This window comes from Leptonychotes weddellii, chromosome 2 (assembly GCF_054177405.1).
Source record: "Leptonychotes weddellii isolate Sample4059 chromosome 2, ASM5417740v2, whole genome shotgun sequence".
Classification (NCBI taxonomy): Eukaryota; Metazoa; Chordata; class Mammalia; order Carnivora; family Phocidae; genus Leptonychotes; species Leptonychotes weddellii.
This window is the reverse complement of record NC_138370.1, coordinates 96,286,750-96,302,121: the sequence shown is the minus strand read 5'-3', so window position 1 is coordinate 96,302,121 and position 15,372 is coordinate 96,286,750. Positions and strand designations below refer to the sequence as shown.

General features: G+C 44.0%; 1 protein-coding gene across 6 annotated transcripts in view; it reads right to left on the bottom strand.

Moving 5' to 3' along the window:
• ELOVL6 (ELOVL fatty acid elongase 6) overlaps positions 1-8,048 on the bottom strand; it is a 129,798-nt gene extending 121,750 nt beyond the window's left edge. Inside the window, exons 1-3 of one of the 6 annotated variants that reach the window (XM_081812005.1) lie at positions 4,951-5,177; positions 4,620-4,712; positions 4,268-4,354 (exon numbers count right to left, since the gene is read on the bottom strand). In XM_081812005.1, coding sequence (XP_081668131.1) covers positions 4,268-4,354; positions 4,620-4,642 — 110 coding nt within the window. In that variant the 5' untranslated portion in view covers positions 4,643-4,712; positions 4,951-5,177. Of the gene's footprint in view, positions 1-4,267; positions 4,355-4,619; positions 4,713-4,950; positions 5,178-7,092; positions 7,284-7,363; positions 7,602-7,922 lie in introns of those variants that run through there. The other 5 variants (XM_081812007.1, XM_031025771.2, XM_081812008.1 and 2 more) reach the window with 5 other exon arrangements.
• Between the last annotated feature and the right edge of the window lie 7,324 nt (positions 8,049-15,372).

Sequence of the window (15,372 nt, the reverse complement as noted above, 5' to 3'; positions counted from 1 at the left end):
TAAACATATAAGCTTGAACTTAGATGACCTACACGACCCAATGCTTTGGAATGGTTTTTGCTCAACAGGCCTAAAAGTACAAATTCATTTTTGACTCTAAAACAATAATTTTTTTTAAAGAACTAATCTATTTCTAAAATAAAATGATTGGAAGTTAAATATAATTAGGGATGCTATTTAAATTCTATGAGTATGCCAAAAGTTACACATTTGTACCTGCCTGTTTACACAATCTGAAAACAGATAAAGTTATGAACTTTAACATTCCAATAAAGCCATGTTACATTTTCAGGGTGCCTGCGTGGCTCAGTCAGTTAAGCGTCTGCCTTCGGCTCAGGTCATGATCTCAGGGTCCTGGGATCAAGCCCCACATCTGGCTCCCTGCTTGGTGGGGAGTCTGCTTCTCCTTCTCCCTCTGCTCGTGCTCTCTCTCACTTGCTCACTCTCTCTCTCAAATAAATAAATAAAACATCTTAAAAAAAAAAGCCATGTTCTATTTTCATTCAGGTTTTCTAGCGTTATCAAGAGAAATATCTATCTGTGGTATACATAGGTAACTTCTCTACGTAAATGCCTGTGCTCTTTTAACAAAGATAAGTGGAAAGTAAATGGGAGCAGGAAGACTTGAAGGTAGGGACTAGACGACAGAACAGGTAAAGAGCTAAGGCCAAGTTTGTGGACTGTTGTCTGGTTCCTATTAATAAAGGGCAGCCCAGCTCACCTATGTCCATACATGAAAAATTAACTGGATCATTGAGATGATGTTTACATAATTCATGTTAGAAAATACTTGGACCCTCCTCTTCCCCTAAGAGGCCTGAGGTGACCTCTGAAAATGCTTGACCCCGAAACCCCTACAAAATCATGCAAATCAAGAGGTTCAAATCTGCATGTTCACTTTAGGAACACACGTGAAACTGCCCAGGCCATCAAGGGTATGCATATCCGAAAAGCCACCAAGTATCTGAAAGACGTCACTTTACAGAAGCAGTGTGTGCCATTCCGTTGCTACAGTGGTGGAGTTGGTAGGTGTGCCCAGGCCAAACAGTGGGGCTGGACACAGGGTCGGTGGCCCAAGAAGAGTGCTGAATTTTTACTGCGCATGCTTAAAAATGCAGAGAGTAATGCTGAACTTAAGGGTTTAGATGTTGATTCTCTGGTCATTGAGCACATCCGGGTGAACAAAGTCCCCAAGATGCAGCGTAGAACGTACAGGGTTCATGGTCGGATTAACCCACACATGAGCTCTCCTTGCCACACCTAGATGATCCTTACTGAAAAAGAGCTGGTTGTTCCTAAACCAGAAGAGGAGGTTGCACAGAAGAAAAAGATATCTCAGAAGAGACTGAAGAAACAAAAACTTATGGGCTGGGAGTAAATTCCGCATAGGATAAATGCAAATAAGAATAAAAAGAGAATGTTGGTTATCTATTATTAAACATATTTCAAGTATCCTCAAAAGAAAAAAAAATACTTGTACCTAAAATATCCAGATCACTGAAGCAAAGATGAATTCTTGAATTAACTGAATAGTGCCATACTCCTTCATTTTGCTTTGTTGGCTAAAGACTGACTAGATAGTTATTTTATGCCCTCCTAAGTATTTCTAAAAGTCTCCATCCCTCACCTCCAACCCCACAGCTTTTCCACTGTCTAACTTGAAAGAATCTTCTTTCAAGAAGTATGCAAAGCAACTCTTAGATCTGGAGTGGGTTCAGACACTGGAGTTAAATGACAATGTGATCCTGATACCCTTAGAATTATCATCATCTAACATTAAAAGCAACAAGCAACAAGCCTTCTTCACAAAATTCAACCTTCAATTTAACAAAAGGCCCTATGTAAAAATTTTATCATCATATACTATTTATAACTAATGCAAATATAGGGATGGATAATATGATCATAAAATAATTTCCATTATCCCTGGGAATCCTAAAACACCAAGGACTGCACGAAAATACATCTTTTCTAAAAAGATACATAAAAGTTCAGATCATAGTTACCACACATTTCATTTTCTTTTTTTTTTTTTTAAAGATTGTATTTATTTATTTGAGACAGAGAGAATGAGAGACAGAGAGCATGAGAGGGAGGAGGGTCAGAGGGAGAAGCAGACTCCCTGCCGAGCAGGGAGCCCGATGCGGGACTCGATCCCGGGACTCCAGGATCATGACCTGAGCCAAAGGCAGTCGCTTAACCAACTGAGCCACCCAGGCGCCCACATTTCATTTTCTAACACCATAACATAGATCATATTTTTCTTCTCGGTACATTTTCTCAGTCTTCTCATTCTTAACCTAGTGCTATTAGGCCAATATCCCAGTGCTCTTTAAAATTTATTGAATGACATGCTAAATTCCTCACACTTAGGACTTTTCAATTCTAAAACTAATATGAACTGTGATTCCCCAAAGTGGCAAGAAACATGAGTATTATGTGGACATAGTATTTTCCTAGATAGCTGACCAAATCTGTAGTCGCTGTGGTGGCACTGATTAAATGAGACTCTGGCCTTTCCTGTTTCAGGAGAGCAGACTGCACTATTCTCCAGCCATTTTTCTTATAAACGAATATAGCAGATTTCAAGGATTTTAGGGATCCATTCAGAACAATTGTCACTACATGAGAAACAACAGCTTAATACTCTGCCTGCATTTTAAAAGTTTGACATGCCTTATGATGCTATATTTTGAGTAAAATACTAAGTCAGGCTTATAATGTTCTTAAATACAGAAACTGTACCTCATGTTACTTTCTGAGCCTCACATATAACAATGTACAATTCCTTTTAAATAGTGTTTCTTCTAATTTTTGTCTTAGTAAAAACAAATTTGCGGATAAAAAGGTTTTCTTGGGTAGTATTTAATCTTAAAAATTCCTACACTATCCTGTAGACCCTAAAATACAGAACACAAAATGTAAACAATAAAAGCCTTATAACCAATAAATACCTCAGTGGGGGTAGTGGAGAAAGTCAGAAAAATATACAAAGCATTGAAAGGCTGGATACGTGAAGGATGCCAGAGGGGAGCAGGGGAGGGCTTCACGAGGTTCTAGGCAAGCCCTGTGATGACGTCACCTCACAGCCATAATGTTACAGCAGTCAGCACAGGCCTCCTCTTTTCCTATTGGTGAACACCCTGTCAGCCGACATCAGAAGATAATCATCATTGGCCAGACAATTACAACTGGAGCGACTAACTAGCATCCACCGCTGTTAGCACGAACCTGGCAGGCTGCTGAAAGAGAAGGCAGAGCCCAGCTGCCCTTCTCACTCAATGAATTTTATGTCACCTTGCCTTACCAGTCACTATGTGATTTCGCTTCCTTGCTAGCAGCACTTATAAATTAAGTCAGCTATTAGTGGCCATAACAGGTAAAGGCGAGACATCTCCTTAAGGGACAAAATGCCTTTCTTTTCAATGTTGTAAAATCACAGACAGGGCTTTTCAGTGTAAAATTGGAAGTCAAAAATGCTACTGAGCTAGAAGCAAGCATTTTTTCTCTACCTCTACCTCCTCTAATAAAGTCCTATTTACGGGATAACATTACCGGAGATATTTTTAACTTGCCGTGTAGTTTCAAGATGAGGTCTCAGGAGGATTCTCCAAGGAAATATATTTATGACTTTGCATTCATTTCAACTGTTGCTCTATTATACATGAAACTATTTGCTAGAAAATTAAAAAGGTCTATGTACCTATCCTGTGTTTAGAACAATGGGTATAGGGTTAATCATTTAAGGCAGCAATAAGCCTGATAAACTTGCCACAGTTGAACACTTTAGTGTTTACACAAATACCACTCCAAAATAAGGGGACCATAACGTTTATATGTAATAAGGTAATGAATATGGAATATAGGATATGGCTAATAAACTACTCTTATTTAAGGTTCTCTTAAATAATGCTACGGAGCGCACAGACAGCATACTGACAAAACAGCACTCCTGGCCTTTCTCACAATTCTTCAGAGGACCGGGTAGCTCTTTTTTGAGAGAGAAGTTATAATTCTCTACATTAACAAGCTTTGTTTGAGGCCCTAAGACATTCTTAAGGACAAGTGCAAATGACTGCTCAAAAGACAGAGTAGATGCTTCACAATATTGTGTTTGTCGCCCAGAAGCTATTTCAAACCATTTTGTAAAGGTAAAGCTTTGGTTTCCTAAACTTCTCCTGCCCCCAAGAGGGTTTAAGCCTTGGTTATGGAGCTCCCTACTCCTGTTAAGAAGGGAAAGAAAAAAGAAAATCGTTTTCTTACGCACCTTGGTCGAGACTTTTTGCTGTTGGGATTTTGGTGGGGAAGGCTTAGAAAATTGGACCCCCAGGATACCGGGAGAGATGCACCCCCTCTGGAATAGGGGATAAAAAGGAGAAAGCAAGACAATTAAGGTCGGGAAGACCTGCAAGGAAAGAGAAACAGCCAGTAGAGCTTTTTGACTGCAAAAGGCAAGCTAAAAAAATAGGGTCAACAAAGAAAAAGTCAGGAAGGGAAAAATCCCAGTACGTGCCTATGACATAGCATTCAAACTCAGGGGGAGACCAAATATGTTAAACTTCAGGTATTAACAGGTAGACCTGGCAATAAAATGGGCACCAGTAATCATTTTAACTCACTGGATAAGCATCTTCCCCAGCATCTGCCATGTACAAAGCTCTCTTCAGCGTGCTCCGAATGAGACAAGAACCATGCCCTAAAGAGCTGACGGTCTGGAAGGAAGGAGGCACCGGCAGACATGTAAAAATTCATGCATATAAATAAAAGCTAGGAAAGATGTTGCCAGAAGAACGGTCCCTAAAGAGCTAGAAGAAATACAGTGATGAGAGCTCAACAGGAGAAAAGAACTTGGCGCATTTTTGCCATTTTCGGTGCCGGTGAGGGCAAGGCCCTGTCTGGCTCATTGTGTACTTGTTGAGTGAATGCATAAAAGAGGCGGGAAACGGTTACCTGGCCTCAGAGAAAAGGCAACCGGTAAATAAGAGGCACTATCGATCGCGGCGGTGCAAGGGAGGGTTGGCCGACCGTGAATGGGGGCAGCCAAGGCGAGGGGACGCCGGCTCCAGAAAGGCAGGTTCAATAAAGGTGCACTAAGCTGAAGACAAGGGAGGCTAGAAAACAGCACACAGCGCTCATGGGGGAAGAAGATGAGCTCGAGTGGGGTGGCAAGAGAACCGGACAAACAGCTGCAGAGATGATCCGGCCGCTCAGGGGCCCCGCCTGGCAGCTCCGAGCGCCCGCGGCCTCGGGCCCCCGCCCCCGCCCCGCCTTCAGCACCACCCTCTAGGCGGGAGGAGGAAGTGCCTCCGGAGAAGGTCCCCAGGCCGCAGGGCCCCGAGAGGGGTCGGCCTCCCCAGGCGCCAAAGGCCTTTCAATGTCTGCACTCCCACGGGATCGGGCCTCGAGGTGTACCACCACCTTCCGGACCCACCCTCGGCGCTCGCCGGCCCAGGAGGGGCCCCAGCCCCGCGCCCCAAGTGCCCGCCGCACTTCCAGGGCTTCGGAGCGGATCGCGTCCGCCTGCTGGCTTCCGGCTCCGGCCAGACGCGGCTCTCGGGCCCCCAAACGCCCCGCACCCAGTGCAGTCCCCAGCCCAGCCGCAGCGGGCGTGAGTGCACCGTGCCCTCCGCACCCGCCCCCAACGGGCCGGGCCCAGCCCGCGCGCAGCGCGCAGGGGGCGGGCTCGGCCGGGCTACAGCCGCAAAGGGCCAGCGGGCCTCGGGCGGGCCAGCGGGACGGGAGGAGGCAGGCACCGCGGCCAAGCCTTCAAGGGCCAGTCACAACTCCTGGGGACCGGAGGAAAGGAAGTTGAACCTCCCTCCACCAGCTCCGGCCCGCGGCACCCCCTCCTACCGTACCAGCCAGCCCCGGCCCCCCGCGCGCCCGCGTCTTTGGTTTCCCATTGATGAGAGGGGGGAGGGAAGGCAGGTCGTGACGGCGCGGGGCACGCGCGCTCGCGCACGCGGCGGCGGGCAGGATCCCTTGGCTCCGGAGAGCCCCTCCGTCCGACCCTCCCATCGAGCACCCAGGAGGCTGCAGGCCACTGCCCAGCTCCGGGGTGCGTTGAGCGTGCGCTTTACTGATCGCCAGACCCGGGCTTAAGGAGAGGACCGGCATGTCTGCCACGGCAGCTCGGTCTACAAGGAAGAAGGGAGATGGGCACACCCTCCCCTGTTAAATATTGCAAGGTGACACAGGATCGCCTCCCACACAGGGATTTTCAAAAGGACTGGCGGAGGGAACACACTAAACAAGCAAAACTCTTTCCCTATTAGAAGTTTGGGGAAGAGCCCCCAAGGACTCTGCGGACCGAGGGATTTTTGATCTCTGTCTCAACTCCAATCAACAGCTTCCTACTGAATTAGAACTGAGTGTGTCCAAAAGGCGTTTCCGTAAAACAGAAACTTAATAATGGCGTGGCTCCACTTGCTCGGGTTCATTCATTTTTATTACTGTTTTCATTGTCCCCTCCCCCTCCGCCCCCGCCTCTTAATGAAACCGGAAAGGGATCCGCGTGGGGAAAGGGGTCCAGGAAAGGAGAAATCCGGCCGGGGAGCAGCAGAGAGTAGGGCAGTGAAGTAGGAGGGCTGCAAGGAGAAAGGAAGGACACGGGGGATGGAGAGAGGGCGAGGACCAGAGAGCGCAGGCGGGAGAGGGTTAAATGGAGCAGAAGCCCGGGTCCTTCCTCCACTGCCTTTCACACTCAGCTTGCGGGAGGCCAAGCTTGAAAACCCAAATCTAGATGAAAATCAGAAGGTAGCACAGGTAGGGAATCTGGACTGTAGCATCTCTCCCGCCTTCCGTGTCGCGCAGACATCTACTCTATATACTCATGTATGTTCTATGTTATATAATCTATGTTAAAGATGTATGTGTAGCCACGGTTCACACAGGGGCACTCACAGACCCACGCGCTTCATGCAGCCCCAGTGGTTCCTGCACCCGGGAGACCCGGGAACTCAGCGACCAGCTTCTCTGCTGCCTGCGATTCATCGCTCCATTCACGCCCCAGACAGAAAACACCGACATTAAGGCACAGCGGGAAGACGCGCAGGGCTCCCGGGAAGAGTATCACGCGAAACCATCACCTACCAGTTTTCCTGCATCCACTGGATGGCTTCATTCTCGTTGAACTGCTTTTCGAATTCATATTCTTGTAAAGTCAACACTGACATGTTCATTGGGGCTGATCTTCGGAGTCGCTATGTGTTTTCTACACAAAATAAAATAATCTGTAAAGCGCTTGATTTCGAATGCTCTCCTGTTTTCCCCACCCACCCCCCTAGGTCTTCCCCCGGCGGCTGGATCTCCGCGGGCCGGCCTCTCCCAGCCTCTCTCAGCTACATCCAGGGTTGAGCATTGCCTGTGCCACGGCTCCCAGGTCCTCGCTTCGGCGCTCTCCTCCTCCCGGCGTCCGCATCCACCGGCGGAGGAAATGAATGCCTTGCGGTCTTAGTGCCCGCACGTTTGTCCATCACCCTTTTTACTTGTCTACAGGGAAATCTCCTCCCCCTCGTGCGATCAGAAAATTAACCCTTTGCGAGAGAGAGAAAGCGAGACCTCTCGCCCTGAAGGGCAGTTTTGCTGACGCGAAGGTGACTAGGGGAGTGGAGGAAGGGTGACGAGAAGGAGGAAGCGGCCTCGAGGTCATTCACAATCCCCAATCCCAACCTCGTGGGCAGCCTAGCCTTGCCTCTGAACGTAGTTTCGGCTTGCCAGGCGCAGCCGTCAGGCGCGCGGACCTGCAAGCTTGGCTAGTAGGCGTTTAAGAAACAGTGAAACCTGCCCGCTCTTTCGCCAGGAGAACTCCAGGCAAATTTGTGCTGCGATCACACGTAAGAGGAACGCGCTTTCCACCTTCTTGCCCCCGCCATACTCTCGGGATCCCCCACCCCAGAGCTATGGCTTTGACTACCGCAAACCTGGGGCCCGGCAGCCCCCAGATCTCCTCGATCACTCGCGGGCTGGGGATGCTGGGGTGAGGAGATGGAAGGTGGAGAGCGACCAGTAGCCGGAAGAGGGAGAGACGCTGCTAGGTGGAGGGTTTGGGTACGGCAAGAGGTAGACTTAATGAACTGAGACAAAGGGGGGAAGGAAGTTAGCAGATAGGAGAACTGGACCAGCTGGTCCAATGCAAAAACTTTATTTATATGTAAAATTTCGTTTTATACATTTCACGGGTAGGTGGAACAGAATCGTGTTGAGGAGAAGGCTAAATGCAATGTTGACCCCTACTGAAACCCCAGTCTCATAGCAGTGTCCTAAACTCAGCTTCTGTTTACACCCCTCCTTATTCTCAGGAGGAAAAGGATTTTCTACTCCGGCCGTCGCTCCACTCATTACCCACAGGTTCGGAAAAAATGAGGTATAGGAGACATGGAGTTACCTAATAATTAATTTATGGATGTAATTGCAAGCCCCATATAATAAGGAACCTACGCTTTAAAAATTAGGTGGACATTAGGACCAAGAAGAAAATTCCCTTCCTTACTCCGGTGCTCATTTCCCCACCTCACCTGTAGTCCAAGTAGAGGGTATTTTCATTCAAAGTTAGGTTGCCTGGAAACTATGAAAAGTGGGAACTGGGAGAAATATCTCTGTAAAGGAGGAAGATATAACAAGAAATTAAAGAAAGGGTTTTTTTTAAATCCAATACAATATTACTTAAAAGGCTAGATTGGTTGATGATTAACAATAACTTGTAAGGTGATCCTCCCAAAAAGATTTCAGGTATAGACTTTCCTTGTCTCTCCATTTCAGGGTTGTCATTCTAGATAATTCTGCAGTACAAGTCAGAATGAGTTTAAAAATAAAGGCCAGGTGATATTGACCTAGAAGATGGGTGTGGTCTGATGAGAGAAAGATTTTCTACAGTACCTAGGCCTGTGAGCAATCAATAAATATTTGTAAGATGAATGAGTGATTGATTAAATAAATGAAAGAAGGGAGGGAAGTGAGAAAGGAATCAAATTCCAGCAGACGTTTTACTGTATATTGCAAGGATAAGTCTTTAGTCTTAAAAAGATTTGATTTTCAAAATCAGTGCCCTTACGAGTCATCACATCAATTTCCAACCAATATGAAACATTCTCATTTACTGTTTCTCACTCAAATAATGGTTGTTATTGCCTGTTTATTTTTCAAAGATGGATATGAGGTTATGTTAAAATATCTGATTTGTTCTTAACAGTGTCTAAAGAAAAATTACTCTGACATGGGAGCTATGTCCCTATTTTTGACCTTTAAAATGGACAACTACAAAAAATGATAAATGCTTGGTAGTACTAAGTGCTTCCAAGGGTATTCAGGCACTGCCAGAGGCAGTAAAAACCGGTGACCATCCCAAAAGCAATTTGGCCACCTATTTGGTCATTTTAAACCCATTTACCCTCTAACCATTTATTCACCAGATATGAGCTCTTGAGACTCAGTGGAGAAGAAATGAGATAGGGCTCTTGCTCTTTTGGAGCTCACATTTCAGAGGGCAAGACAAAATAATTTCGTACAGAGTGAAGCGCTAGAATGAAAATTAATCAGGGGCACCTGGGTGTCTCAGTCGTTAAGCATCGGCCTTCGGCTTAGGTCATGATCTTAGGGTCCTGGGATCAAGCCCCACATCGGGCTCCCTGCTCCACGGGAAGCCTGCTTCTCCCTCTCCCACTCCCCCTGCTTATGTTCTCTCTCGTGCTGTGTCTCTCTGTCAAATAAATAAATAAATAAAATCTTAAAAAAAAAAAAAAGCCTCAGACTCTTGGTTTCAGCTCAGGTAGTGAGTGATCTTAGGATCATGAGATCCAGCCCCCAAACAGACTCTAGGCTTAGCAGAGTCTGCCTAAGACTGTCTGTTCCGGGGGCTCCTGAGTGGCTCAGTCGGTCATGATCTCAGGGTCCAGGGATTGAGCCCCACATCGGGCTACCTGCTCAGCAGGGAGTCTGCTTCTCCCTCTGACCCACACTCATCTCGTGCTCTGTCTCAAATAAACAAATAAAATCTTAAAAAAAAAGATTTTTTTGTCTCTCCCCTGCCCCTCCCTCCCGGCCTGCTAACCGCCCCCCCGCCCCCCATGCCTGTACACATACACACTCTCTCTCTCTCTCAAAAATGAATAAATCTTAAAAAAAAAAAAAGGAAAAAAAGAAAATCAGTATGACGGTAAGGGATAGAAGTGCTCATTTAAGCCCTTTTAGGCCTCACAGAGAAGATGATTTTGATTTGAAACCAGAGTGGCAAAGAGGCAGCCACATCTCGCAGAAAGTTACAAGAAGCAAGAGCAAGTACAAAAGTCGTGGGGTAAGAAAGGAGTTTGCAGGAGTCAGGGCAAAAGGTGGGTGTGTCCCCAGGTTATAAATAAAGAGTAACTGACAGGTTAAAGAGACAAGCAGGCCAGGTCTTGGCAACTTGGTAATAAAGATATTTGGATTTGATTCTACCTGCAGCAGGGTATTAAAGGGTCTTTAGCTGGGAATATCGCATGATAATTCCTAGTAATTCTACAACTAGGAACTTACTCTGAAGATATACTTGCAAAAACATTCTAGATGTAAAAAAACAAAACAAAACAAAAACATTCTAGATGTATGTACAAGATATGGTTCAGCAGTTTATAATAACAAAACACTGGAAATAATGGGGGGCTGGTTAACTAAATGATGACACATCTTTATAATGGTATATTATAAAGCTTTGCTAAAAGAAATGGTTCTGTAGGTTGTAATATTGAAGGATTCCAGATATATCTTTAAGGAAAATAAAAAAGTAAGGCACAGCACATTGTGTATAGTATTACATTAAGAAAAACATTTACAATTGCACATAATTTTTTTTTCTGGAAAGACAAACAAGAATTCGTTGGTGATGTATGTTTGGAGAAAGACCTGGGAGCAAACTAAGGAGAGCTCCTACTTCTTATTTATACTGTTTGTTTTTCTGAAGTATTTGATTTTTCTTATGATGTATTTGTATTTCATTAAAAAAAAGTCAACAGGAATTAGCAGAGTAGTGAGATAATGGGTCAGTTTTCTATTTTTAATTTTCTCTATTGAAAGATTTCATATGTAGCATAATATTAGAAATAAAACATTCTAAATGGTGACTTTTCTAGACTTATTTTAGGGGCTATAGAAGGTTGGGAAAGATGGAGGGGAAGGTTGGGAGGGTGCCCAGCAACACCACTAGGAATCTTTATGAAAAGATTTATTGTGTGTGTTTCTGACCCATAACCAGATAGGTAATTACTATTGAATATAAATAACTGAGGCTCAAAAAGTAACAGTTAATTGATATTTAGTAGTAAAATTTTAAAAAGTTAGGCCAGAGAGTAAGCAGTATTCGAAAGACATAAATTTACTGTAAAGATGACTCAATTGCTAAGCAAAAGATTTGGATTTTAGTACTAACTTTATTCCAGACCTAGCTATCTGATCTTGGGGAAAGTAGACCCATCCTTTAATTTCCTTTTCTATGTATAAAATAACAGTACTGAGCTGGATGATCTTGATACCAGCTCAACTTTCTCTGGCACAGAAATATGTTAAAATACACACATTGTTTCTGGGCCTTTCTAATAATACTTACCTGCTTTTCTAGAACTCTATTCCATAGGTGGAATTTAACCAAGCTGAATCATTTGAGATCCTCTGAACATCTTAAGTTTTGGCTCTTTTTCTCTCATAATTCCCTCTACTCGAGATACCATTCCATGACAAACTCCCCATTTCTACCTGTCGAATTCAGTCCACTCTTTGGATATTCACAAGCTACTACCTACTTGAGGCTTTTCCTGTTCACAGAGATGATCTCTCACTCTTGCTTCTGATGCTCTTGAAGCTCTAGCTAGCGTAGCTCTTAAGGCCCTGCCTGAGCCATCCACTTCCATGTAGGAGATTATAAATTTCCTTAAGGGCAGGGCTGATGATTTTTTTTTTTTTATTGTATTCATTTGCTAGAACTGCTGTAACAAATGACCACAAACTGCCACGTTGCCCCAGAGTTGCATAGCTCTGTTTATTGGAGATATTTTCAAAAAGTGGACAGCATACTGTTTTGTAAAAGAGAAATGCTTTTTTGTGTTCTTAATATTGCATATTAAAAACTCATCCATAAACTGATACCTGCCATAGAGAAGAAAAATCAATATGTGGTTCCTGAACATCTTCACTTTAGACTTCTTTGAAAATTCTAAATCCTAGGAAGAATTATTTTTTTCTCATAGACATAATTTATTGATAAACCAAAGAGGCCAAGGAACCTTTAGCCAACCCCTAACCCTTTCCTGAGCAAAAACTGACAGAACAGAGATGGCTCTCCACCTCCTCACGAGGTTTTTGGTTGGAACAGGGACGTTGAGGCCCAGGGCTTCCTTAAAGACTCTGGCAGGACTGAGCCCTCTCCCACACAGTGGAAGGAACAAGCTGAGCCAGGCACCCACCTTCTGATCCTGCTACCCACTGCCCTCCAGTGATGCTTTGGGATGCCCAGGGTAGTATCCCCACTCTCCTTATCAGAATTCTGAGTATCTCCTTCTCTTGACCCTGAATTTTGGGGTGGGTCTGTGATACCTCAGACCCTTTCCCAAATAGACCTGTCTTAAAAGATCTTATTATACTGACAAATGTTCCTTATTGATCTTGGGGGGAATTGAAGTAAATATAAAAGACATTGACTATTTTATGTAAATAAGAGAAGTGCAAATAATTAGGTAGAAATAAAGTCACACTCCAAAATTGATACCTACAAAAGTTTAAGTATATGAGCAGTGAGCACAGCAGTTCAAGAGGAAGAAATTTGACTTAAGAAAATAATAAGACTGGACTTTCACAAGTCCAGTTTTACCCTGGGGTTTTCACAACACTGTGAGCACGTGCCTGCCTCATTCAAGACTTCCTGTCTGGAACCATCTGAGTCTATAAGCCAAGACTCTTCACTTTGGTAGTGAATAGCAGAGGGCAAGGAAGGTCCAGGGAATGAGTTTGTCTTGGGGCCGTTGGGGACTCAGGGCCTCTCTGGGAAAGATCAATGGGCTGATGGGCTTCTACCTGTCTTCTGCTTTCTTTATTTCAGATGTATTCTGATACACTTCCCCTATATACAGTCAATACACAGAATTATTCTGTAGTACAAAAATTTGTTTGAGATATAAATCAAAACCCCGAAGAATGCTATTTGATAATGAAAGCAGGTTTTTCGTCATTGCTATTAAGACCATAGAGCTCCTGGGGGGATATTGGACAACCTGTGTGTGAAAGGAAACCTCAAGAGCTCACCTCTACATTCTCATTCTGATCTTCCTCTCTCTATATATGAATAGATGTATTAACGACCTGGCTGTTAGGAATTTGCATTTACTCCTCATTATCTGTGTTAATAGAAAAAGAGAAGATTCATGGAAAGTATCTAACAATGAATAAACTTCTTTGAATTAGCAAGAAATACCCAAACCCTCTCCTGCTCTCTCTTTATGGGTCCCAGTTCAGACTCTACAGGAGGCCTCAAGAAAGGCAAGGGTCTCAGTGGGTCTCTTCCCTACCATGATCCAACCTTCACCTGTTGGAGTCATTGTGGCAGGGCAGAAGACAGTGACTGGGCCTTTGGAAGAGCATGGAGGTCACTCTATCATGTAAGCTTTAGGAGGGCCTTTTACCGCCTTCGTGACTTGGGCTAAGACTTACTAACGGTGAATACCAATTAAACTCCTAAGGACTTATCTTTTCGGCCTGTTCCAGGCCAGATAACCTAAAGGGGGAGAAAAAAAATCTTCAAATATTTTTCTTATGAGGAATCTCTGAAGAATATTTCCATCTGGTTTCAGTCCTAAGAATAATTGTGTCATCTCAAGTAATTGATCTGTTAGGAAGATTCCTGTGCATTTTGTCTTCATTGTTAGAACTCTTGGAGGCAAATCTGGGACTTGCCCTTGTACCAAGGATTTAGTTTAATATAATACACATTTTTTATCTCATTCCTTTCTCCTCATAATTTGACCCTTACATTTTCTTTTATTTGTTTTTATAATCTTGAGGTATTTTATGCATCCTTCTGCTGTATTATGTATCTAGCAGAGTAGGAAAGAAATGGGAGGATGTAAGAAAGGACAGAAGGGAGAAAGAGAGGGAGAGAGGGAGAGAGGGAGGGAGGTTGAGAGGGAGAGAGACCTACCAGCCTCGAATGAAGGCAGACAAGACCTAAGAGGAGATGTCATTTCAACTGTTTGTCAGAGAAAGGAGAACTTGAAAGGGGAAAAGTGTGGCACATAGTGGAAAGAGTACTAGACTGTTGTCCGAAGGCCTGAGTTCTTTCCTAGCCTGGCCATTAATTTATTGGGTAATACTGGCAAAGCACTTCCCCTTTATGGCCCTTGGTTTCTTCCTCTGTGAAATGAAGATAGTGGGCAATGTGATCCGTAAGGTCCCTAATGTTTTCATGGTCTTAGCAGGCAAAGGAGGCAGGGGCCGATGACTTGGCAAACTGCCCAGCCTGCAGACAGCTATGCTACTCCTGGCCTGACCATCTACGGTTCATGTGCTCTGAGCACGGCAGGCACCCACAGGGGCAGGTTCCTTTCAACCAATTCAACTTCGACCTAGAGTCTTTCTTAATTAGACTATGTGGAAAACTCTTATACTTACTCAACTATCTTGAGACAAATCTTTGAAAGAGATTGGAGGGTGTTTTTTGGAAATTAAGAAGAGCTTGAAAAAAAAAAATGCCATCCAGAAAATAATAGAGTTTCCAAATTGCCAGATGAGTAAAACAGTTCCCAAAACATGGGTTTTCCAAGATCACACTGATTTGTTCATGTCTGACTCTGTTCGAAGTCTCATACTTGAGGCTTTTAAAACTGTGAATAATTTTTTTAAAATTAACACTATATAATACCAGTTGTAAAGTCTAATGACTTATAGGGTGTCATGAATTTGAGTGTACTTTCTAATCATTTTGAGTTTTCAAAATTGACTTTTCAATCAGGATGTAGAGGAAGAAAAAAATGGGATTATTGGAGATAAGATAATAGGGGTTTGGACATAAGCAACAAATGCAACATTGGCTTGAAAAGAGATTTGAAAGTAAGCAACACGGAAAGAAAAACTTTCCAAAGCTAGAGAAAGATCTGGGGAGATAAGGAAATGAGTGACATAAAGGACATAGCTTGCAGTATCAGTAGGAAAAATTTCAGAAAAACAGAGCCTATACTCTTATTTTTTTCTATATGGACACGGACATTTCCTGTTTTTGTCTCTCCCCTTCTGGTAACTGCATCCCACTGCTATTTGGGGAACTTTGGGAAGCTCCTTAATTCCACATGGACCCTGTCAGTCATGGGGCAAGCTTCCCTCTCTCCCTCTTCTCCTCAACCACAGGGATAAAGTGAGCAT